Source organism: Hypomesus transpacificus, chromosome 8 (assembly GCF_021917145.1).
Source record: "Hypomesus transpacificus isolate Combined female chromosome 8, fHypTra1, whole genome shotgun sequence".
NCBI classification, from domain to species: Eukaryota; Metazoa; Chordata; class Actinopteri; order Osmeriformes; family Osmeridae; genus Hypomesus; species Hypomesus transpacificus.
Window position 1 is genome coordinate 3,374,452 of NC_061067.1, and position 26,568 is coordinate 3,401,019.

At 42.8% G+C, this 26,568-nt stretch overlaps 1 protein-coding gene across 2 annotated transcripts in view; it reads left to right on the forward strand.

The window, feature by feature from the left end:
- The window catches only part of dok6 (docking protein 6), a 39,960-nt gene extending 13,614 nt beyond the window's left edge, over nt 1-26,346 (forward strand). For both annotated transcript variants that reach the window (XM_047023642.1, XM_047023641.1), the window contains exons 2-8: nt 9,848-9,955; nt 13,305-13,419; nt 15,759-15,878; nt 18,029-18,218; nt 18,607-18,745; nt 19,696-19,801; nt 24,386-26,346. In XM_047023642.1, the coding sequence (XP_046879598.1) occupies nt 9,848-9,955; nt 13,305-13,419; nt 15,759-15,878; nt 18,029-18,218; nt 18,607-18,745; nt 19,696-19,801; nt 24,386-24,543 (936 nt within the window). In that variant the 3' untranslated portion in view covers nt 24,544-26,346. The remainder of the gene's footprint in view (nt 1-9,847; nt 9,956-13,304; nt 13,420-15,758; nt 15,879-18,028; nt 18,219-18,606; nt 18,746-19,695; nt 19,802-24,385) is intronic.
- The last annotated feature ends 222 nt before the right edge of the window (nt 26,347-26,568 follow it).

Genomic DNA, 26,568 nt, shown 5'->3' on the forward strand with positions numbered 1-26,568 from the left:
TTAGAATGTAATTGGCATAAATTGCTGTAGCCACAGAGATTATTGTACAAAGAGTAGGACTTGCACAGGTACACTAGAGTAGACAGGAAGTGATGCAGAGGAAGGGCACGTCAGGTGCTGTTTTAAATGGTTTCACAAATGCCCCTTTCTCGCAAGTCAGAAAAAAACTTATATCAAATAAACAACCAGGTTTAGGGTGAACCTCTGTCCAAACTGGAAATGGAGGTCCTCAGCAATCTAATCATACAGCTGGTTTCAGCTTTGAACTGGCTGCCACTCTTGCTCTGAGAGAATTGTAATCTTTTATGGAGGGTTTGGTGGTCCGTTTCAGTTGCACCCTCCCATGTGATACCATACATACTAGAATTCCAAGTCTGACAAATTGTCGTTCCAGTTATTATTCCAATTGGAAAATGACTTAGAGTTAGTCTATCTGTATCTGTCTGTCTGTCTCTCTCTGGAGGCTTCTTTTAATAGTAAGAAGGTGACAGTTTCTTTATGTCCATGAACCGGGGATGACAAGCTAGGTACCTGTCCAACTGAGTAAAATGGATACTGTAGCAAAACAACTCAGGGAACCGTGTCGCCTGCTCTTATAAGATGCACTGTCTTCTAATGAGCTGAGCAGTCGTACAGCAAGACGATCCACTTGTAGTAGACAGCTTTTAATATTTCCTCAAGAGTTATTGTTTAAGAAATGAATTTTGAATAAGGTCTGCCAAGGGATATAGGAAATAAAGCACAATACCAACCTTAGCGGTGCCACAAAAAAATATTTCACGACGCATAATGGAGAAAATAAGGACTTCCTCAGACGTAAAATGCATGGCAAACATGAGGTTACTGGACACCATTTTGTATTGAAAAATGTGTGTTATGTGCAATATGGAGAGAATTGTGAACTAAGCCTTGTGGAAATAATCTAAAGTTTAGTATGGACGTAGTGTTAAGCTAACTTGATCAAGGCTTGTTTGGAGCTTGTGTTGCACCAGGTATTGTAGCCTACACTAACCTGGTTATATCTATACAGCGAAAGGCTGTTTTTGTACCACAGAAAATTACACTTTTTTGCCTTCTTTTGTTGCAGAGTTGTTCCATCTCGTTCTTGTGAATAGTCTGTCAGGCGATAAGTGATGCAAGTGATAATTGCATTCCTCAATGACTTCATGCTGAGGTGTACAGTGACACTGAATCACAAGCCTCTTATTCCAACGGAGTTTGTTCCTTGAGTGGAAATGAGACCAAAATAATATGACAAACTCCATTTCTACACCTCCTTTGACATTAAAATGCTACAATGTGTTTTCCCCCTGTGTACATGTGTTTACTCCACAGTGTATAATTTGATTTGCCGTCCAAATGAGAGCTTGTGGCTGAATCTAGTTAGTTCCAGCAGACATGGGTATCTGCTTTAGGATGAAGAGAAATACGCTTCAGGCACAGCCTGAGCTTACCAGCTAAATGCACCAGAGAAGCAGCCCAAACATCAGTAGAGTACCTCTTTAGAATTAATCCTCAGGGAGATTTGAACCATTGCATGAGATTTACCACTCTCAAAAGTCTCTGATGATATTCCAATAAAGCAATGTTCCACAAAGTGTCCTCAAACATCTTGTTTTTTTGTATTATAATATTTCATTATTCTCCCAACCGCTCAACCTTCAGATCAAAATGTATATTTATATGATAATTAGGTGGTCAGCTAATGGTAATTAAAGTAGTCAAGTGGTGTATCTGGATCGCAATGATCTCAGGAAAGATCCCTTTCATCCCTTATTATAGGCTCCTCTCCTCCCTTTGAGGCCTTGATGGGTCTGTTCAGAGGGGCACGGCCTATAGTCCCTGAACAACCAAAACACACCTGTGTAACTCACATGCTAATTTGTCTTTGGTTAAAGAAGAGACGCTAATATAGAGATGCTAAAAGCACCCAAGTGCAACGTTGTGATTTTAGAAGAAAAAAAAAACGCCTTCATTGTGCAGTTTAGATGCAGACCTTTGAGGATGTGGACAGGAGGAAGTAGATTTATCCTTTTCTGCCTCCTTTACAAGTTCTGAGTGCTGCTTGTCAGTTGGTCAATACTCTGTAATAGGAAAGAATGGACAATCTCCTAAAGTTGATGATTTGGCCTGTGTCTGTGTCAGTGCTGCAGTTGTGTACACTGTCAGACAGGTTATTCTTGCATAGTCAAATCCCCTTTTTGTCTGCGTGTTATTGTCTGTGAACACAACGCTTCATCCTTGCAGATAGATTAAATGGAAATTGCTCTCTCTCTACCCAGACTGCTGACTAAAGCTGTAATGCTGAGAGGCTTGGATAAGAGACGCTTTAAAGAGCAGGCAATTGTCATAATGATGACTGATAGCAAAACCCTTCCACTGTAGGCCTACAAGTATTTTTATTGTATTTACATCAGGACAGACATTCTTATGGCCAGTAGCACTCTAGCTAACTTTGTTCATCCTAATTGGAATCATTGGTCCAATAAGGAAATATATATGTTTTCACCAGTATATCACCAGTCGTATCAAATCCAAATCCGGGAGTAGCATTAAACTATGGAATTCTAGAGTAAAATACAGTGTCACAGGAAAATGTCGCCCGGATCATGGTGTGCTACTCACCCATTGTTTCGTCTTTTCCCCCGACTTTAATGTCAAAAACTTGTCCATGCTTCCTCCGTAAGAGAACCCTGGCCATCAATCATGTATTTCGTGACAACCAGGCTCGCCGATTCCTGCAGGGCTCGAGGTTGGAGCCGACAGCAGCGATATGACGAGCCGAAAACCAAAAAATCCCCTCCTCACTCCGGCACACCTGAGAGGGACAAACTTCAATATTGACCTACATCTCCTTCAGAATAATTGTGCTGCTATTTTTGTCCAGTGCTTTAGTACGCTTTTTTGGGTGTCATGGCGGTATTCGCAGATCTGCGATGTGTTTGACATTTTAACTAATGTTCCCTGCTTTAGCCTACGGTGCTCAACATAGGTCAAACATCCCCTGCTGACGTGGTAATAAGAAAACCAGGGGAAACGCTTTCTCCCACAAAAATATTTGTATGAGAGCTGAGGCTGTTTTGTGTGGCTAGGCCCATAGTTTACTGTACGTGTCAATCCAATCAGCATAAAGCTTTGGATGAAGTTTTGGGTGAACAAGGGGTGAGGGAAAGATGGATCCCTTTAGGCTACAGAGCCTTGGATTCCATGTGCTGTTAAGTTCAGTGTTAAAATCTATTCACTGCCCTCTGACTATAAGGCCTATTTAAAAGCATAATTTATCATGATGCTTAATGTGAGCCAAGAGTGCCAACTGCAGGAGATGCTTGTGCCAGACTTCTGATGCAGCCTGCTCTACACAGCTGCTGCTTCATACTTTTTCCCTCTTTTTCTTTCTGTTTCTCGTTCTCTCTTTATCTCTTTATCTCTTTATCTCTTTATCTCTTTATCTCTCTCTCTCTCTCTCTCTCTCTCTCTCTCTCTCTCTCTCTCTCTCTCTCTCTCTCTCTCTCTCTCTCTCTGTGTGTCTGTATCTCTCCCTCTCTCATTGTCACTCTTCATCCTTTTCACAGCTGTGTTGCTGGTGTTATGCTTGCTACATCGTTGTTGTGCCTGAGGTGAGACACAGCTGTCACCTTCACACATCGCATCCTTTGACATCAGCTAGAAGTTTGTGAGTGGCACTGGATCCCACTTTTTCCCGATACAGTAGCAGGTACATACAGTGACTCTGACAGGTGAGACAGGGCAGGGCGTTCAGGCGTTAACACAGCACCCAGTCCGCTCTCTCTTAACGAACCGTGGGGCTACCATTACAGATCTTTGGTGTTACATTCCTGGACTAGTTTGGCCCATGAATGTTTGATGAGGATCTCTCTATCCATGCATAGTGAAAGAGAGAGAAAGATTGGGGGGGGGGGGGGGGGGGGGAGGTGGAAATGAGAGGAATAAGGGAATAAGGGAGAGAAAAAGGAGGAAAAGAGCTCAAGAAAAAGAGAGGGATGGTGAGAGTGGAACAGAAAGGAGGATGAGGGGAGAGAGAGAGCCAGAAGAAGAGGGTGAGAAGGAGAGCGTTAAAAGGAGAGAGAGAGGAATGCTGCAAGAACTTGCCGCTGAGGTAACACTGCATTCCACATGAGGATTTGGAATGGCCCAGATAAAGTAATCTATGATTAACTGGGACGCGGCAGGCTCACTACCCCGCCAACAGCTGTAGTTGGGGGCGAATTACAAAATTATGGGATGTCCAAACATTTTGGGGGCTGAGAAGTGTGTGTTTGAAGAGGGGGACACCAGGGAGGGAAGGGGGCAAAAGGTGGAGGTGTATAGGGAAGGGGAGAGAGAGAGAGACGAGGGAGCAGGGTGCAATTAAGTCAAAACCCCTTAGTCATCACATTTACTGGGGGAATTTAGAAATGGTCCTAAGAGGGTGGGCTGGGGTGGGATCACTGCTATGATGGCTGTACCAACTGTCTGACGGTATAACAAATCAAATTATGAAGATGGACACCGTGACACTGGCTGGAATTGATTGCCGGCACCAGCAGCTGATATTGCAGGTTTGGGTCTGTCAAAGTCCATCAGCACTCATTATTACCAGGGGAACAGTGAGCACTCCTGATAGGCAGAGAACTCACACCATGTCACTACACTTTACACACACACACACACACACATACGCACACACATACGCACACACACACACACACACACACACACACACACACACACACACAGGTACAGGTACAGGTACAGGTACAGGTACAGGTACAGGTACAGGTACAGGTACAGGTACAGACACAGGCCTCCCAGCTTGCTATTTATTACAGTGAGTATCATACACACAACATTCAAACAGTGCTGTCTTTCCTTCTGTGCTAGATTGAGCTCCTGTCTTGGACATGTGGTCAAACAGTATTTATGTAGCAGAACCCAGCAGACTGTCACCAAGTCATTTTACATAATTGTCTCAATACTACTGAGTAATATTTATTAGTTTTGCTCTAATAGCTCTGGCTATTTTTATCCGTTCTGATTAGTCAGTTACCCAAAGCAACCTGTCATTTGGAATAATTTTCGTGTCTTTTGATGGTTACTTATGCTAATTCAAATGGTGACTAATATCATGGTGAAGGAGTGTGCCCTATATTTTATTGAAAGACTAGGCATGTCTTCCATAAACCAGAAATTACATAATTCTGTGAAGTGAATGGACACTGTGTATGGAGTCAATGAGAGAAAATGACTGATGGCTGATGTGAGTGGTCTTTTCTTTACTGTCATTTAATAAATGTATAGTTGTAGACGGCATTATTTAAATGTATTTTTTGTTACCACTTTAACCTTTTTTAGATTCGTTCTCTTTTTACCGTGTACATCTCTATCACTCTTGAGTACGTCCCCTGGTGAATTTTGAAGCGCTAATGAGCTAACACTTAGCCCTGGCAGCTGCCATCTCAGGTACCCCCTCCCCACACACACACACACGCACACACATACACAAACACACAGGGACTATCTTAAAGGTGAGAAAAAAAACTCCCTCAATCCCACACAGCTGGCTGATGTTAGTTTGTTTGTCTTCCTGTTGGCTGAAGAAAAAACATGCAAAGCAAACCCACCCACAAATGCTCCTGTGCACACATGATCTCACAGCATGTGCTATGAGATGTCACATCTCATAGCACATGCTGTACTCAGGAGAACAGAGAAGCACACACACTCACACAAGCATGCACGTCCCAAAGAGTAAAGTCAACACAACACAGTGGTATAAAGTTCTGTTTCAGGGGGATTTTTAATAAGGATTTGTTCAAATTTAAGGATTCAATTGATTATTTTGAAGCTGTAAGTGGTAGCCCTGACCATTTCTATGAATACATAATCATGAATGCTTTGTGACTAGACACTAGTTTCCCCTAGGCTCAGAACGCTGGAAATCCTGTGTTTGTATGAATGCATTCGTATTAAAAACCAAAGCTGCAGTCAAATATGGATGGCATATCTGACCTGTCTTTGTAAGGAGCGATGAAGAGGGTGGTGATTGAAAACGTCAGGCGAGCCCAGGAGTCTGCAGTCTGTCTCCAAATTACAGGCCTTCCAGTTGTTAATCAGACATTCAGATGTCAACATGCAATCAGAGCAGGGAGAGAGAGGCACTGTCCATCTTTAGCCCCTGAACCCTGTTGAGAAGCTGGTCAAATAAAGCACCCACTGATTGCGTACAGTCCTTTATGCTGGTGTATTGGCTGGTGCATTGGGAATCTATGTTGAATGAATATGACAAATTTTTTGAAGTACGTTGGTATAGTTATGAAAAGCACCACTACAAAACTGTATGATTTTTACATCATGTGCCAGTATTGAACACACGTAAGTGCTTAGTTGCATGTGACATACGTCAGCCAATAGAGGGGCTTAAACAAGGGGCTTAAAAAATATGATTTTTTTTTATATTGAATCGTATCAGTTTCGGAACAGCTATGATACTATTAAGTGACACAGCTCGTTTCTGGTTGTGCATGAAGTGTAATATTAGAGGGGAGGAAAAGGCTGGTGCTTCTACACAATAGTAATCAGATGACAGCGCAAAGCAGATTACGCTGATTATATTTTCACCAGCTCTGTCTTGATAATTATTGTGTCTTACTGGGAACTAACCTCTTTTTGTTCAGGCGCCGAGCAACACTCACAAGAATGTTCCAGCATGCAGATGAGTCACACAGCAGCAGTGGAGTTTCATTCACGTTGGTGTAATTAAAATCAGTGTGAAAGTGTCTCTGAATAAAACCCTCCAGAATACAGAGGATAGGACCTCACTGACAAAAGCGTTTGACAACTGTGGAACAGACAAAATTAAGCCCTCCCATTCATACCCTTTTGTTCTTATTATGCAGAAGCTACCTCTGCAAGCTTTCCTTTGTACTTTGATAATTACTTAATCTGTGCACATTCTGAGTGAATTACTTCTCTCCCCATAGTGGATTTGAAGCAACAGTTAATTCAGGGTTTCTTTGTTTGTTGAACTCAGATAGGAGATGTGTTGAACATAATCAGCACAGACTCCGATCCCATCCATGACCTTACCTATTGCTGCATTGCCCTCTGGATTTTTGTTTACCCTTGTTTGCATTTACCAAACTTAGTCGTGAGAGGAAACGAGAGGTCCTTGAAGCAATGGCTGCTTTGAAAGGAGCAGATTTCTCCCAGCTCCTCTCCGCTGTGTGCCTGTCTGTTTTGTTTGCAGTGTATAATAGGACCGGCCGTCAACAGGACCGGGGGGCCTACGAAGGCAGATAGATAAGGACCCTGGAAACCCTCTGCAGTCAATTAACCGAGAGTGCCCAGTTCAGGTCATTCGTTTTCCTTTTTGTGAAGTACATCAGCTGAGGAAACAAGCTAATCCCAGTTCCATGCTACCCCCGCACTATGCAGACAGGGATAATCCTACATCACGCAGATTACTATCAGATGTCCGATAAGAGGAAATAAAGGGATCGTCACTAAGATCTGTCCGTGATAACGCAGGGCTAATAAGGTGTTTGGCGATTGTCTTCACAGCACCATGCAGCATAGCACAATTGTCTGCTTATTGGCTGACGTTCACTATTAGTGGGGGTGGTTCATTTTCCGGTTGCCTGCTATTTTCAGGTGCCATCGAGGTTTTATAATAATGTAGGTGGAAAGATAGCGCCTAGGTATACAACGGAAGGGACCCATCCTCAGAAATATATAAAACCTGAAAATGCTGTGATTGACAGTCTTTTTCAGGTGATTTTCTATAGCGAAAGCCTGTATGATAGGTTACCATGACAAAATGTTCTGCCATTGCAGACAGGTTGTCGATGTGTTTGTGCGTGTGTGTACATAGGAGACAACTTTGAGGAGAGATTGTTAGAGAGCGTTCTTGAATCTAAGTGTGTGTGTCTCTTTTCATTCTCTGACCTTGAGGTGGCCCCTTGGCACACAGAGCTTGTCTGTGTCTGTGAGTGTGTGTGTGTGTGTGTGTGCGGATGTGCGCGCGTGTGTATCAACAGCCCTAAGACCCTGCCGACAAAAATGGACCAGATCTTGGTCCTCCAATCAATACTCAGTAAGCTGCCACACCTTAGAGAAATGCAGGTGCAAGAAAATGACTATCAACGCCCTGCTGAGAAGAGCATCCAGAAACCATTCCTGTGTGTTCAGAGTGCCAGTCTAGCCAGGATGAAATGGCTAACATACGATTTGGTTGAAAACAAAGTTACTTATGGTTCAGTTGGTTCAATTTGCAGGTTCCATGCTTGTCAGCATTTGCTGACCTATCTTTGCATCAACACTCCTGGCTATCCACACAGGTAGATCAAGCCACTAAATAGATGACACCACTCAAACTGTGTTGGGTTTCAATTGAGCACAAGGAAATTGTTTGTTTGCTTGGTGAGCTATTAATCTAGTGATGCATGGATGAACATTTCAATGAGCTTGGTGCAATAGATAAAGAAATGCCCATTTGGAGAACAGAGCATTTAAAAAGGAGAAAGCACTTAAATTCATCCCATTTGTTCTTGTTCTCTGCCCCTTTCCAATTCTCTGAATTGATACTTTTCCTCTTCTGCTTAATTGTCCATCCAAATGTTGCTTGAAATCGTTGAAATGTTTTGTTTTCAAAGTGCATTTAAATGATGAATTAACGCTATTTGGTACCTTCGGTATTTCCCTGGTTGTTTTTGTCCATGCATTGTAGCCTGACTAATTTCAATATGGTAGCCAAGATGAATACACAGCCAGACTAGACACTGGCATTGATGGATGTCTAAGCACCAGGGAAAGGGAGAGACCTGCACACATTGCAGATACTATCACCACCAAGATCTCTCCCTGTAGGCTTCTGATGTGGATGATGTTAATGATTATAGTGTTCGAATAAGGATAGTGTTAATGATTATAGTGTTTGAATGAGGATAGTGTTAATGATTACAGGGTTCTGATAAGGATGATGTTAGTGATTATAGGGGTTCTGATAAGGATGATGTTAATGATTATAGTGTTCTGAGGAGACTGATGTTAGTGATTATAGTGTTTGAATAAGGATGATGTTAATGATTGTAGTGTTGAGGATGATGTTCTACATCAAAATTATGTTAGGGTTTCAAAGGAAATTACTGGATCCTGCTTCATTTTAAATGTTTGCTTCTGACTGCATTGAGGATCATGGTTTCTGTGTTCTGTTGAGGATGATGTCCATAGTTTTGTTCTGTTTTCTGAATCCCATAATGTTGCTTGGTTCTGATATCTGCGAGGACTAACATATTCATACTACATTTACATTTAGTCATTTAGCAGATGCTCTTATCCAGAGCGACTTACAGTAAGTACGGGGACATTCCCCCCGAGGCAATTAGGGTGAAGTGTCTTGCCCAAAGACACAACGTCATTTTGGCACGGCCGGGAATTGAACTGGCAACCTTCAGATTACTAGCCCGATTCCCTAACCGCTCAGCCACCTGATTCCCTAGTTTGATACTACTAATATACTGTTCCATAAGTGTACTAATATTGGCCGGGTTTCCCAGATTCGTGGGTTTCCCAGATTCGTTAAGAAGCTCTTAACGCTAAGATCTTCTTAAGAAAACGTTCTAAGAGCGTTCTAGAGCGCCCTTAGAACGTTCTTAAGAAGATCTTAGCGATAAGAGCTTCTTAACGAATCTGGGAAACCCGGCCATCTGGGAAACCCGGCCATTGTGTTTTGGTGTTCTACAGTAAGATGAGTTGAGTCTGTTGTTTCAGGTTTGGGAGTTTGTGTTGTCTGATTCAAATGATTAGGGCTTATGATTTATGCGACTGGATGATTCTTCTGTGTGTGCAGATCTTCAGGAGGTGCTGGCTGGTGTTCAAGAAAGCTTCCAGCAAAGGGCCACGGCGGTTAGAGAAGTATCCAGACGAGAAAGCAGCTTACTTCAGGAGTTTTCACAAGGTAAACACCATGTCTCCTTAACTGAAGTTCTCTTTTACTATAATATGCAGTCAATCACTCGAGCATGGTTTTCCATACAGTTCACTTCATTGTTTGTCAGAATGATACGGTATGAGATCATGACACCCGTGACAAGGAGCTTGATATAAAGGTGGCCCCAGGTCTGATAAATACATATTTATGACTCTGAACTATCTGACCATGTCATTGGTTGGTGTCCAGCCATCACAATATAGTCACACCCTTCACTTTGATTACGTAAAAATGATTCAAAAGCCTCTTTATTCTTGATGCTTTTGTTATTTTTGAAAACCTCTTGTGTTACCGGATAATCGTATTACACAGAAGTTAAAATATCCTTTCTCTTTTGTCCTTATATGAAAGTGCTGCTCTTTGGACACAGATAATACAGTTAAGAATCCATTAGAAGACATTTGCAACTTTATCTCATTCCTCAGGGGCCTTTTCTCCTTTTGAGGAGGATAATCCTGAATATAATATCTCTCTCCCCGCTTCTTAAGTCCTTTGAAAATACCCCAATTAGGGCTCATTATCAAGGCAGAGGCAGATTATCTTATATGAGTTACACTGCGAGAAGCGTACTGGTGTAATGAGGGAAGATGGAGTCTTAGATAGCCACTCTTGACAGGTTTTTGATGTGACTTCATTGTGCGACAGCCCTTAATGTCCCATAACAGGCTGTCGAATACTCCCGTAATTACAAGTCAGACTTTCCGTGACTATGTCACACAGCCTCATCTTACAGTGTGGTACAGTGGGTGAGACACACAGTGGGTGAGACACGCAGTGGGTGAGACACACAGTGGGTGAGACATGGGCGGAAAACTTCAGACTGGAGTCCAGATTTTCCTATGCTCTCCATGAAGCCCCTTGATAACATTTAGGTTAGGGTCTCAGACCTTAACAATTCATCTCCAGTAACGTTGTGAGGGAAATTCGGCTCTTGCACTGCATCATGCTGTCAGAGAGGGGCACCCAAGGTGTGGTAACCCCCTCCAGGGACCTCTGCACACGGCAGAGGAGTGAGCGATGACTACACACATGCACCAGTGCACCTGGTAATGCCTGGCTCCAGAGATCAGACAAGGTTCCGTCTGACAGAGGGAGTTTGTTCAAACAGCCAAACTGGAGAGGAATCACAGGCCACTCTTGTGATTCCATAAAACAACAGAAAGGGCTACATTTGTTTTTGTGGTTTGATGTGTGGTTGTGTACTTCTTTACATGGCTGAATGGTTCCTGAATATCTTTTGAACAGAACTCAAATGGTCGGAGAAATCATTGATTTTTGGCTGCCTCTATCTGGCTGCCTCTCTCTGTCTCTCTGCCTTTTGAAGATCTCTACAAGGAGGCCACAGACAGAAGACGTTGTGTTCAACTGAACAGATATGAGCATGCAGTGCATACGACTTAACGAGCAAACTGTGGAATAGGAACTGAGGTTTGGGGATAAGTGGGGGAAAAGAACAGGGGTCGAGAGGGGGAGGACATCTCTAGTGATTCGCTGTGCAACAAACCAAACCCTGCAGGCTGAAACAATGCTCAAATCTTGCTTTCTCGTACACTCACACACACACACACACATCTCATAAACGAATGAGATAGCAGAGTGATAATACACATCCCCTCTCTGTTGATTTGGTCTCTGCTGGCAGTTGTCTGTTTGAATTGTGTTCTCTCTTTCACCACATCCACTTCCATACATGGAAAACATTCTGATGGTATCAGTAGGATTCTCAGGATAAGGCAATGCAGTAGCCAAACCAAAATAATAACAAGTCTCAGAATAATATCCCCTGTCGACTAACTCCCTCTATACCACAGTTGCTTTTTTTATATAGGCAATATTAGCTATAATATTTGCAAACACACAGAAGAAAAATCTGTTGTTCCTACATGTGTTGTTCAGTCGTGGCTCGAGGCTTTAACATGAAGGTTATACTATCTGTATGGGCTCTCAGCCCACGTAATTCATTCCCAACCTGCTGGCGTGGTGCCCACTGCTGGGAGCTGGGACTACAATATTGTAATGGTTCTTATCTCTGGCAAAGAGGAACACTGTGCACATTGTGGAATCAAATGGCCAATGAATGCAGACGATATTTAATGAATTGTAATCTTCCTTTTTTTTAATACAACCAATCAATCCTGCTGTAAAATGATTTAGATGCTTTTGATGGCATTCTTCGCTATGGAGCTGAGGTGTAGTTGTAGTTACAAATGTCAACGAACGGTTTCAATGTTGAAGTGAGGTGAGATTTTGGATAACTCGAAGAGACATAACAGATCTACTATAAAGATAATAAATACTGTATTTTGCGAGCTGCAATTTGTTCCTCATTAGTGTGTTACAGCAGTGTACTTCCCCCACACAGCAGTGGATACATGGTACTTCAAATTGACTCTTACATTATGCTCATGGAATGTAGGTAGAGTAGGCTTTAAGCTAACACACACGATTATATCACATTAAACTCAACCAAGCATCAAGATAAAACGTGATGATTTTGAGGGAAATCAGGGGGAAAAGGGGAACTGAACACTCCGGAATCAAATCAAATACAGTTAGGCCTACATGTAAATATAAATAGGCTACATGTCAATAATAAAACAATAGCAGACATGTTAACGATACAACTCACCAGTAACCTAATGGTGTTAATTTACCGAAAGCTGCTGTAAATCTACTTGGTAGACTACTGCTATCTGTCCCACTGAAAACCATTCAACCTGGTTGACGGGTATCGAGAGCTATGCCTACATGAACCACTTGATCGCATGATCAAAAATGCTCTCTGTGTCTTGAATGAAGGGAATGAAACCGGTAATGCTATCCACACACCGGAAACTGTAACGCGTGCGAACAAAAACTTTTCTCGTGCAGACGCGAAAGTGTTTTTTCTTCTTTACAGGTCCCTTCAGGTCCTCCGTATTTTTTGGGGGAAAATTGCTTTCCAACTTATTGAAAACTTTTTTATCTGAACCTTTTTTTCGAAAAAAAAATGCTCAACCTTTTGAAAAAAATAATACAGAAACATTCTTTTCACACAAAACACAAAAACGTGTTCAAGTTTTTTGAAAATGTATAGTTCTGGTCATTCGGATACCAGAAAAATCTAAAGTAACAAAGCATTTGTACTTCCACAAGCCCAACACCAAGTTGTAGTCTCACTAATGAAGGACTTACTTCATTCATGCCTTCATTTTGTCTTAACTCATTCTTTTATAGCATAGCACACAGGAAACTGCCAGTCTAGACAACGTGTTCTTCTAGGTTTTTCCTTCTGTTGCTTACTGGTGGAGGTAATGTTTGGACTGTGTTATCTCAGATCACTGAGCTTCACAGCATCAAGAACATCACCAGGATGCCCAGAGAGACCAAGAAGCACGCGGTGGCAATCATCTTCTACGACGAGACGTCCAAGACATTTGCCTGTGAGTCAGGTAAGCAAGAGCCCCTGTTTATCACCTTGAAGCTAATCTGCTGGAGTGGGAGGGAGAGACAGTTAGAAAAGAAAGTATAGGATACAGACTGAGAGAGAGAGAGAGAGAGAGAGAGAGAGAGAGAGAGAGAGAGAGAGAGAGAGAGAGAGAGAGAGAGAGAGAGAGAGAGAGAGAGAGAGAGAGAGAGAGAGGCGAGCATTGGAGCTTATCCAACTGTTCATTTTCTGCTTTATTAAGAAGGAGGGATATAACTGGAATTATTGATTTTCCCATTGCAGGTACTACAGAATTAATTTGCTACAGTATGTGATTCAAGCCAAATTACACACTGTAATTATTGCTGTTGCCTTTGAACTATGACCTTTGAATTGTCTGCAATGTGCCAGGATGCCTCTGGAGCCTACCTTAAGCCTTGTATTTGTAAAGTATTACCTTTGTTTTAGTCTTATTAAAAGAGAAACTTTTTGTGACTGAGTAATGCTAAACTACAAAACGGACTGAAAAACAGACTGTTGTTTACTGAAAGTAAACAAACACAACACAAGTTAACTTTCTTTAATCAGGCACCTGGTTTTCATGTTTCTAACAAAGTAGGACAAGTGTTTGATACTCCTAAAATATACAGCATCTCTCGAGACTGGAAGGACAGTGAAGTCCTCTCTCTCTTTCTCTCCACACACACCCTCCCTGGCCTCAGTTCCACCCCCTCCCCCTCTCTCCTCGAGCCATATGGAGGTCTTCTCCATCCCGGGTCCACCACATGTAGCATGCTGACCTTCCAGGGTCCTTCACTTCCTGCCCCCCTCTCTGGCCCTCCCACAGTCCCTAAGTATGGCTGTACGCCTCTCTGTCTCTCTCTCTTTCTCTCTCTCTCTCTCTCTCTCTCTCTCTCTCTCTCTCTCTCTCTCTCTCTCTCTCTCTCTCTCTCTCTCTCTCTCTCTCTCTCTCTATGTGTCTCTCTCTTTCTCTCCACCTCTCTCTCTTTCTCTCCACCTCTCTCTCTATCTTTCTCTCTTTCCCTCTATGTCTCTTTCTCTCTATCTGTCTCTCTCTACCCCCCACACTCACATGCAATCACCCTCTCCAGTCCTGTCATGCATCATCTCATCCACTAGAGAAACTGCCTCACTGATGAAGTGTTTGTTTATACGATTTTCCACTCAGCGGCCCAAAAAGTGTGTGTGTGTATGTGTGTGTGTGTGTGTGTTCGAGGGATTGTCTGAGGAAGAGAGGTCTGGGGAGGAAACATACCTTCACCAGTTCTGGGGACATCACAAATGAAAACAGAGATGCATATGGAAGTGAAGTGAGCAATGGTGTGTGTGAGTGTGTGTGCGTGTCTTAAAATAGAGCAACACACACACACACACACACACACAAGCTCACTGTGGCATCCCTTCACTTTCATATGCATCTCTGTACACATCAGTGGCCACAGTGACATATCCCAGAATTCCGTTGGGGCCAGGGTGGAGGAGCTGCACAAAGATAAACAAGTCTGGCGCTTGCCTCATTTCATACCTCACTGATTCTTACCAAAACTCACACAAAACAATTGGAGATCTTATTTCCCATTGTAAACATATACACATAAAACTGCTATTCACACACAACTGTCTGCTGTGCAACTTGAGAGTTCAGTAGACAATTAAACATTTGAATCCTAATACATATGTCACGTCTGAAACCTGGTGGTTTTGCATAGTGGTCGACGGAATGATTATTGAGACAGTCAAGTTGGATTCATAGGTTGCTGATGCCTTCTTACCGTCTTAGAGACAGAATTCTGTCATGCTAATTATTTCTTTCACAGAGAAATCTCTCCAATTAAATGTTCTCTAACAGAAAAACTTGGCCCGTCCTTCAATTTGGATAATAGGCTATTGACTGTCTTGTCGGTTGATCTCCAGCCGTGAGCTTTTTGATACCATCAGCTTTTGACGGTGTTGTCGTACCAGGGTTACTGCAATGAGAGGAGATGGAGAGAACAGAAAGAAGAAAACAGAGGAAATTCAGCATTCATCTGCCGTTTTGTGTTCATGAACTGCCTGCCTCTTTTCATCAGACCTGAATCAATCACATAGATTTTTTTTACAGTTCTAGTTACCTGTACTCATGTCCTGCACACTCGCAATCTTTGTTTGATTTATGTGTTTATTGTGTGTGTGTGTGTGTGTGTGCGTGTGCCTTAGTGTCTGTACGTGTGTGTTTTCATGTGAGCACACGTGTGTGTGCTTAAGTGTGTGTTTGCTGGCGTGCAGGCACGAAACGGTATAGTACACACACACACAGATACCTGCAATTGGTTTAACCCTGTGTTGCCTGTCCCGTACGAGCAGAGCTGGATGCCGAGGACTGGTGTAAGCTGCTTTGTGTGGAGTGCCTGGGCAGCCGTCTGAACGACATCAGCCTGGGCGAGCCGGACCTGCTGGCTGCTGGGGCACAGAGGGAGCAGAACGGTGAGTGCCCAATTAGGCCCTGCTAACGCAAGCCATTCCGGGTCGGCCTTTGCTCCCCCCGGCCTCCCCCCGGCCTCCCACCGGCCTCCACCCGGCCTCCTCCCCCCAGCCCCCAGTGTTTAGAGCCTGAGACAAACGTGTTAATGCTACGCGGACCCCCCCTAAGGCCTGCCTGAGCACAGCAACGACTATCCAATTAGTCGCCCCTAGCAGGGAGCGATGTCAATATCATCTTGTTGTGTGTGCGTGTGTTTTGTTGGTGCGTGTGTGCGCTTGTGTGTGTGTGTGTGTGCGTATTTTGACTCCCAATGCATTCTTGTTCGAGTGCATGAAACGTGTGTACTGTAATGTGTGTGTGTGTGAGAGACAGACAGACAGAGAGAGAGAGAGAGAGAGAGAGAGAAAGAGAGAGTGTACAGGTTCCTGGCTGTGGCCAGGGCTGTGTTCCAAGCCTAATGAGAGGTGCTGTGCATCACTGGGTTCCCTCATAATGAAGCGTGTCACAGAGATGGATGAGATTATAGCTCTTAAAGCCATGAGAAATAAATGTGCTTCCCCACATCCTCCACCCAGGAAACAGACAGGAGGATGCAGGACAGAGGGCTACCGCAGAGGCTCGGTGTCATTTGTACCTTCGCTGTAGAAGGAAAAAGAAAAGAAAGAAAAATAAAAAAGAAGTGTAATTGAAAAAGAAAATAGACCCATGGTCTCTTCTGTCCTTTCTTGCAGCACAATTAATCCTTTTTTCATGACTATGCTTTAGACAACGTTTTTTTTTTTTTTTTTTTGCAGAATCTATTGTAACACAACCATTTATTTTTTATCAGCAGTAAAAATGCTAGTCACAAACTTTTACCCATTGAGATAGTTTAACAACAGGGGGTATACATTAAGAATTTCTTTTCATAACAATGTGAGATAAGGGTGTCTACAAAGTAATATCCCTCTCCTATCCCCGCCTGTCCTCACCACTCCTCTCCCTTTCTCTCCTTTCCTCAGCTCTCTTCTTTTTTCATCTCCTTTCTTCTCCCGTCCTCTCCTCTAATCTTTATGACCAAGATAGAAAGATATCAAACTGAGGTAGGAACCAGAGGCTCTGCTTCTCCTTACATTTCAATTAGAAAAACCCAGAGCAGTAGCGGACGATAATTAAATCAAGTTCATTTTCACTTTTCTCTTTCTCTGTCACTCTAAAAATAGCCTTCGCTGTGACATCGCCATTTCCGCTGAGCTCCAGACACATGGCTTATTTTGAAACATTAGGCGTAATTAGCGGGCATTAATTTAGATTATGAAGTGCTCTCAGAGAGCCTGTTTAAATTGATTGGGTTGAGATTTGTACTGCGGCCCTGGGGTTGGCTACTGACAACATGACGATGCCTCGGATTCTACACTTTGCTTTAGCAACGGAACTGTGACCTTCACAAGTCATTCAGAATCATACACCTGGTGCCTGCTGACTCTAGTGAGAGCCTAACCCTCACAGGAGGATAGGGAGTTAAGGGTTACGTATCTTTCCAAGCCAGTTTTGTAACTTCAAGACTTTTTTGAGGCTGTGCAGTGAGCGGTCTTAAGACCTTTTCAATTTACATGTTCTCATGACTTTTCCAACTTTTTCTGTTTGCTTCATTACTTTTTTGAAACAGTTTTATCCCAGCAATTCATGAATTTCATGCTCATGTAAGTAGGTTTCAATGTTAATGCTTAATCCATAAGGACATACATAATCTGGACTGAAATAACTTGGATCCATTACTTTCAGTGGTGCAACAAAGCAGCACGTCATGCAGAACTCCAACATGTGCAGATATTGTGTATGTTTTTTACATAAACTCTGCCATGGTGAAGGCTTCTGTCGTCTTCTCTGAGTAGTCTACCAGGGTATACACTCCATTCACACTCCTAACCCTGGATGACTGTAAAACTCTCTCCTGACATGTTACAGAGCAGGACTCATCTGTAGCCTTGCACTAGAATAACAAATTCAGAAATGACTTCCTTTATTCGCAGGTTAGCCTTAGAATGTCAAGTTAATAGAATTTCATCAAACAGATCGATATGTAGCCTGTCAATTTTCTGTCTGAAATAAATCTACAGTATTTGATTCTTCCTGTTCCTGTGTTCTCCTTTTCTTGTGTGTCTCGCTCCAGAGCGCTTCAATGTTTACCTGATGCCCACGCCTAACCTGGACATCTATGGGGAGTGCACCATGCAGATCACCCACGAAAACATCTATCTATGGGACATCCATAATGCCCGCGTCAAACTGGTCATGTGGCCACTGAACTCCCTGAGGAGATACGGGCGCGATTCGACCTGGTTCACCTTCGAGTCGGGAAGGTGAGTGTGTGTTCATTTATCTGTGTGTGTGTGTGTGTGTAAGTTTGTGCATGCGTGTACAGTGCATAATGCACATGCTTTATTTTATTATTTTTAGTTACTATTATAAACTTTGTGAGTTAGTGTATGTCAGTAACTTGTTTAAAGGAATGTTTGGAACTTTAAACATCCCAGGATATCAGCATGTGCCATAGACGCCCTCTGGCAATGAAATGACAGCTGTCTGTTCAGGTGTGTGTGTCTGTAGGCCTTTGAGGCAATGTGTCTGTATTTGTGTGTGTGTGTGTGTGTCTGGCTCACCGCAGCGCACCTGTATGCACCTGCACATTTGTAATCAAAGACGGTTTATGATCAAAGTGTGTGTGTGTGTGTGCCTCCCCTGTTTCAGGATGTGTGACACAGGGGAGGGCTTGTTCACGTTCCAGACAAGGGAGGGGGAGATGATTTACCAGCGGGTCCACTCTGCCACCCTGTCCATCGCCCAGCAGCATGAGAGGATGATGGAGGAAATGGAGAAGAGCTCCCAGGTACTGGCAAAAACACACACACACACATCTGCGCAGACAAACACACTCACACACAAACACATTCGCACAGCCAAACACACACACGCACACAAGACACATACTAGCCTTTATGCAGGATACAGATAGACCCCCCCCCCCCCCCAGACACACAAGGTAAAATAAAAACCTCATTACATAAACCAGAGACAATAAGATATTTCACAGAGCTGGAATGGTTAGCCTTGATTCTACTGCCACTGAATATGCATTTGGAAAATTAACTATTTTAGGCCGTCTGTAAGCGTTGGGGTTTTAATCTGTCTTCTGAGTATTGAGACAATGTTTTGTGGAATCCTCCCTCAGATTTTGAATGACCCTTTTCACACACACACACACACACACACACACACACACACACACACACACACACACACACGTGCACTCAAACACACTCCCCCAAGTTTGGTTTTGGATCAGTGCCTTTTGACATCCCACGGATCTAGCCTCTGTCCGCCCCCTCCCCCCCCCCCCCACCCCTCCCCACGATCCTTCCTTTCTTCCTTCCTCTCTGCTATCATCTGTATTCTTTATTTATGTAGCCTTGCCTAGAGGTTGATGAGCCGTGACCATATGGCCATGGTCTTGGACCCCACCGTGTGGGAATCATTCCAAAATCAGGCTTTACACTCACAACTATAAATCACAAAGCTACATGTAGGAAAACACAGACTGCTTTCGCTCTGGGTCAGCACTTTAGGAATGGCTCTTCTAATGCAAATTTAGAAGAAAATTACACCAAATACATTATGCTGGTACATTCCCGGATCAGCCACTGAAACAGCAGAACGGTTATATCACATTTAAGTATGTATTAATGATGATTTTCTTTTTTTAGAGCTGTCCCTGTAGGAGTAGAGATTCGGTAAAGTCTCTGTTTCAGAAACGCATGTTTTTTATGGTCTATGTTTCAGACGCATTCTAACGAGACGTTAACCAAGTCCATCTCCCTGCCGCGGAGTGCTTACTGGCACCACATTATGCGTCAGAACAGCGTGGGAGACCTCTACAGTTACCAAGGTACAGTGGAGCACAGCCCAGATGTACAACTGGAATGACCATGAACAGAACACAGACTGTCTGTCTGCTCCAGGAAATGAGTGTGTGTGTGTGTGTGTGCTGTACAACCAGTTGGGGGTAACAAAACAGTGGGTGCATTAAGTCAGAAGAGTAGTGTGTGTGTGTCGGTGTATGTGTGTGTGTGTGTGTGTGTGTGTGGGAGGATCATGCTGCACAGGTAATGTTGCTGAGACATAATATTTAACCTGCCTACTGACTGAACAGGCCACCTGGCCAGAACCACAGCTTGCATTCAGCCGGGATACTGTCTGAGGAAGGACCTGATCACATTAGATAGCATTAGTTTATTAGTGTACCTATCTAAGGAGTAAGGCTTAGAGGCCTTAGGGCTCTCATTGATCAAAGAAATCGGAGTCTGGTAGGGTTGAGACTAATCTTAGAAGTATTTTCCTCACTTGATAAGATGGAATTTATTAAATTAATACATCTGGTGTGACCAGTATTTTTAGAGTCTACTTTCAGCGCTTGTACAGTCAATAAATTAAATCAAAATTTTGATGTACATTAAAACTGTAATGGTTAAGTACAGCATCACATACTACAAAGGTCTATAAATCAGCTAAGTTTGAAAATGTGGTTCTAAAGCCTGAAACCTTTTTGTCTGGAAGTCCTTCGTCAATGTGGTGGGCAGACCAGGGTCTTCTTCATCTTCATCTTCCTGTCAGGCCCATTAGGTCCGCCCCCTGGTGGGCAGGGCTCTGACACAGGACTCTCTCAACTGTCCTCTCATCTATTCTCTTTCTCATCTCTCTTCTTCCTACTCTCTCTCCTCTTTCTCATTTCTACTCCCCCTCCTCTCTCATCTCTTTCTACTCCCTCCCTCCTCCCTCCTCTTCCTCCTCGTCGCTCCTCATCCTTTCCTCTTCTTCGTTTCTTCACCTCACCAGCTCTCCTGGTTTTCTCCTCTTGTCCACCCTGTCCTCCTCACTGTCTCCCCTGCTCGTTACGTCTCCGAGGTCTCCTCCTTGTCCCACTTCCTCCTATCTCTCCTTCTTTGTTCTCATACACATTCGACTCAGCTTGTCTTATTCTCGTTTTCAATGAATAAATTGAATGTGTCAGTGTATCTGATGAGGCAGTGCAGGCTTGCGGGGCTACAGTAAGGGGACACAGTGATCTGGAGTGACAGGGACGTTCACCGACCGTTTGAATGCCATCAAAAGTCCCAGTTTATAAAGTATAGGTATGCACTCTGAATGTTACTCAGTTGAAGTCATTTCAGGGTCCTGGTGACCTGACAGCACAGTTCATTTCCCAGCCCCTCGAGGTGCTGTTGGAGTTAAACAACATCACAGCAGTGGTAAAGCACCAGTCTGCCTTCCTAGGCCTAAATGAGAATGATGTATTTTCATACATTTTCTTTGTTGTCATCAAACCTCTCAGCACAAGCTGATGTGACGTAGGTACTGTACCCAAGTGTGATTTCACCCCACAAAGTTCATCTGCAGCTGCTATGTACCAGATCTGCAGTGACTCACTTAGACGTTACCATGGTTATGAAATGTCGGAAAAAGTTATAATTATGACACACTGACCTGTGCCTGCTGTGATGCAGTCTACATTACTGCTCAGTGTATCCAATACATTTACTGGAGACTGGATACAAAAGGAACAAAACGCAAAGCAGAGACACACACAAAAACATGAATATCTCTGATGCACATGATAGATGTGGCAATACAGATTGTGTTAACCTCATAATGAAGGCTAACTTTGTAATTTGTCAACTATATATTTAAAGACAGAGGCTGTATCAGTACATTATTACTTGAAAGAGGGAAGGATGCTGATTTAGGTCTGAGCTGAAGTGAAAGATTGAGCTTTTCTTTGGGGTGAGGGGGGGGGGGGGGGGGGGGGGGGGGGGGGAGGGACAACCTACTGTAAAGGTCAGGTTGTGTAGAAAAATGTCAACATGTTATGTAGCTGTTTTAGTGTAAAGGTGTTGTAGATCTAAAGTTTTGTTAAATTATATTGCAAAGTCTATCACTTCAACAACCCAAAGTTGGAACTACAAGAAATAATTACCTTTTATTTCATCTGCTGGTGCCTATTTTTCTTAATGGGATGCAGTTTCAGAGCCGATCTGTTTCTTTCACAGGCAGATTGCTGATGCAAAGAAATAATAAGCAGAAATAAAAGCTCTAATAAAAGCACAACCCTGCTATGTCTGAAATGGTTCAATTACCAGCACAGATACTGGAATGGCAAATGTACAAGACTGCCTCCATTGCATTGTGTGCCATTTCAATTGATGTCTTCCTCTATCTCAATCTTCAATCTTTAACTGTCCTCTCTCATTCTCACGCTTTCTCTCACTCTCTCTTCTTACAAACAGAGCTTTGTAAGAAGCTGTGTCCAGTGACCTGGCCTGGTCTATCAGCGCTCTCACCTAACCTGGCCAGGTGGAAGGGGCTATCCTTCTCTTGGTGCAGGTGTTACTGGATGGCCATCTAGGGGGATCAAACACTGCAGGGCTTTTGCAAGTGTGTCTGTCTGTATGATTCTGTCTGTGTGTATGAGTGTGTGTGTGTGTGTCTGTGTGTGTGTGTGTGTGTGTATGTATGAGTGTGTATGGGTTAGGGTGCCTGTACCACTCTCTCTCCAAACCCGCCCCTGCCCCCCGCCCCCCCGCCCCCCCGCCCATCAGCAGCTGTCACGCTAGGCCAGATAGGATGACATGACCTTCCCTTGTAATGAAAAGGCACTGACAAATCACTGTCTGCCTTTTACTCTGTGTGTGTGTGTGTGGGTGCGCATGCGTACCAATGCTCGATGGTTCACTATTAGGGAACCTATGTTGTGAGAGTTTGCGTGTGATTGTGTATGTCTGCACGTGTGTGTGTGCTAAGTGAACGTACTAAGCACACACACATGATTCACTACCGGTAACTCTGTTCCCCACCTGCATGTCACTGGTAAAGGAGGAGACCAGATTGTCTGGACTGAAACATGAGAAGGATATTCACCTGTATTCCAGTCTTGGCAGAAATGTTCAAAGGATAGTTTTGCTGGTTCTCCAAAGTTAGTCAAAGGGAGTGGACTGCAAAGGACATTCACCGGGCTCATTTTAGGGCACACAACTTCATTTTTATCATTAAGAGTGGGACTGTGTGTGTGTGTGCATGTGTGTGCGTCGTGTGTGTGTGCATGTGTGTGTGTGCGTGTGTGTGTGACTCATTCCCTCCACCTGTTCTGTCTGAAACCCCACTGGTGCAACCGGCTCCTCATTACCCCTTTCCCACCGACCTCTCTCTCTCTCTTTTCTCTCTCTCACACACACAAACACACACCCACACATATATATATATATATATATATATATATATAACACACAAACTCTCATTCTCTCAGACATGTAAACTTTCTCTGTTTTCTCTCATTCCTCTCTTTCCTCGTATTCCTACCACTCTCACCTCAGTGTTAACATCATTTTAGCAGAGCTGGCCAAGATGAACTGGTGTGTTTTATGTGTTAGAGTATGTAACAGAGTCTTGGCAGAACCACACACAGTCCCACGGCCCCATGGTGGCACGGTTGGCACCCCACACAGGAGACTGGCAGAGTGGCACAGACAGAGCAGCCAGCCAGCAGTGCCAGCTCTACCATAGGACACTCCAGCTCCAGCTTACTGCACCGGCACGTCCCGGGCCTGCCAACACATGTCCTTGTCCCTGCAGAATGCACTGCATCAGTTGTTATGTTGGACATGCTGAATATGAAACGAAGGCAGTTGCTGAGAGATGCAAAGGCAGTAGTTTATAGGAACCCTTGATTAATTGAGATTATTGAATGGATGTACAAAAAACATTGAGTCCCTTTAAATTCATTAATCAAACTTGCGTTCATGTTCTGCCCTGAGTGAACTCAAAAAGTAATGGTCCTCAGCTCTTGAACATATTGATGTGTGATGGAACTGCTGAGCCCATTAGACTGGTGGATTGTCCAGTAAAACTGCTGGGCATAGTTAATTACAGTGTTTGTAGGATTTTGCACCTCATGGAATATTGATTGTTGGACACTTTCTACTTGTCTAGCAAACGATCACCAGTGTTGGCACTGTATCCTTATCTTACCTCTGTTGCACATCTCCAAATTGCCTCACATTCATTATTGATGATCCCAGTCTAACAGAAGCCCTCCTTATTTACCTCCCCAAAGCATCCAGTCTTCCTTCATCAAATGACATGAAGTGAGCACCTGATTGGGCAATTAATTTAACTTAGGGAAAGGGGAATTCTCTTCAGAGAACTGTGGTTTTTTGGTATAGCCAGGAAAACCATCATACCATATCATTCCCACATACCATATCTAAAGTGGACTACCAGAAGCTTGATCTGTGGTAGAATTCTTAGAGTGGAAATTAATCATATTTGTTAGCGGTATGGGGAAAATGTGGGTCTTTATCCATACTGTTGAGTCAGTTTTCAAACCACATGACCAACAGCTTATTTGATTATACCTCAGAAATATAAAATTAAGCTTGTTGGGATTTAGAAATTTTCATTACATTTTCCTTCTGTCTAGGAACCAGTTTGACGATGACACTTATTCCCCGAGCACAGACTTTCCCCAGCTTCCTGTCTGAGAAGACAGAGGAGGAACTTACACCAGAGCGCCAGGAAGAGGTGCTATCGCCCTCCAGTGGCTATGAGTCAAGCTGCAGCCCCGAACTGCTCCAATGACAAGCACTGACTTGCCAAAACTGGACATTCCAAACCCTTACGAAGGATGTAGAAATCTGTATAGCAACATGTATGAAATACAATTGTACGTCCATAAATGAGTGTTTAATGCAGAGTGGTACATACAGTATCTATAGCTATGATACTATCATATACTTTTTTTTGTTGGTGTTGTGTAACAACAGTTGCCTAAAATATTACACCAAATAAACTTTTTTTAGTTTTCATATGGAGACATGTAATGTTATGTACTAGGTCATTTCACTGTAGACCTCTCCTCCAAACAGCCCTTTCATCACTGCATATCACAACAATTTAACGACAAAAAAACATATGTAGGCAGATTGCAGAGCAATGCTGAGGAGAAGGTTATGTTACAAAAGTATTTATTTTAAATTATTCCACATATCTAGTGTAAAACAAAATTCCTACTTTCACGTAAAGTCATAAAGTCTAACAAGCAGACTGAAAACTGTTCAAAGCCCCTTGAATGTGACTCTTTTTCATGTTTGTACTTCATGGCAATGAGATATGTGTGTAACTGGTTTGACCAATGTTTCCTCTGGGTTTAGCGACCTCAGTTCCTGTCCATAAGCCACAGTATGAAGTGCCTTCGACATAATCTGCAGCATGTGAGCCAAACACCAAATCAAAGCTCCCTCCTTGGACCGGAGTTGGTTATCATATGAACTCACAATTCCAAAATGTTATCTTGACAGTATCTGTGAGGTACCTTGACATCAGTAACTATGTAAAATAAAACATATGGTGAAACCCATGGGCAGGGAACACAATGTCAGCACGTACAGTAAGAGACAATCAGACAGAGGTTTGGTTAAATGACAGATAGGCACCGTATTCAATGTCATTCAACCCCTTCCTCTGCTGTGTGAATGTTTGTATTGTATTATCATTTCAAAGACATCCATTTTTGATCTGCCAAATCATACATTTGTTTTTAACTATTACATTCATAACCTCATGATTATTGTATTTGAATGTATTTGGATTCAATGATGGAAAACGAATAACAGGTTTGGGTACAAAGTCCAAGACATGCTGAACTAATACATAAAAACACTCTAAAGTTGTTAATATTTCACAGTTGCATACCACTTAAAACGTATTGGGGAACAACACATTGTTTGTGGTAGGATTAAACCCACATATGGGTTTGAAATTCAGAGAAAGTGCCGTTCTAAGAAAAGTCCTTAGTATCTTTAAGATACTCTAATAACTGTTAAAAAACTGTCCCGTTTGTGTTTTTCCTTTGCCTTCTCTCAAGTCCACAAGACCTCCAATATAACAGCTGGAAACACAGTAGCTCCATTTAGCATGGAGGATCTCTCCCCTGCCAGTCAAGGAGGTAGTTATAGTTTCACTTTGATATTCATTATTAAGTAACACTTTAGTATTCTTGATGCAGTTTAATTACATAAGCAAGTACTGTGTGAAAGGCATGTAACAAATTGAGTTGCTTGTACATAGCATGTAATTATGTTGTGGAATCACAAATGTAACAATTTAAATTGTTAAGTATTCAATTTCAATCCTTAATTGGAGAGTCTTACTACAGCTCCATGAAAGAGCAAAATGGTGCTTGGTGGCAATACCATCACAGTGTATATTTACAGTCTATTCCACAACATAAATGTATGCATGATACAAGAACAGCACATGTCGTCACCTTGCCAGGTACACTGTACTTCCTTAGGCAATTACACTGTGACACATATACTAATGTAAAGTGTTATCCTAATATTTATCTTGTCCTCCTTCTCTCTCCTCCTCTGACACATCTTGTTTTCACTATCGTGTAGAAAAAAAAAACATGTACTTTTTGTCAGTTCTTGTCACTTAAGATGTCAGTTTGATGTTGGTTACACGTCCGTGGAAATGATCGCCCCATTTTGTTACTGTCGTAATATCTGTTCATAGCACTTTTCACACGTTGAACGTAGATTACTGTTTTCACTTTAAATGTACATACACTATGTTATTTGAGTAAAAAACAGAGAATAAATT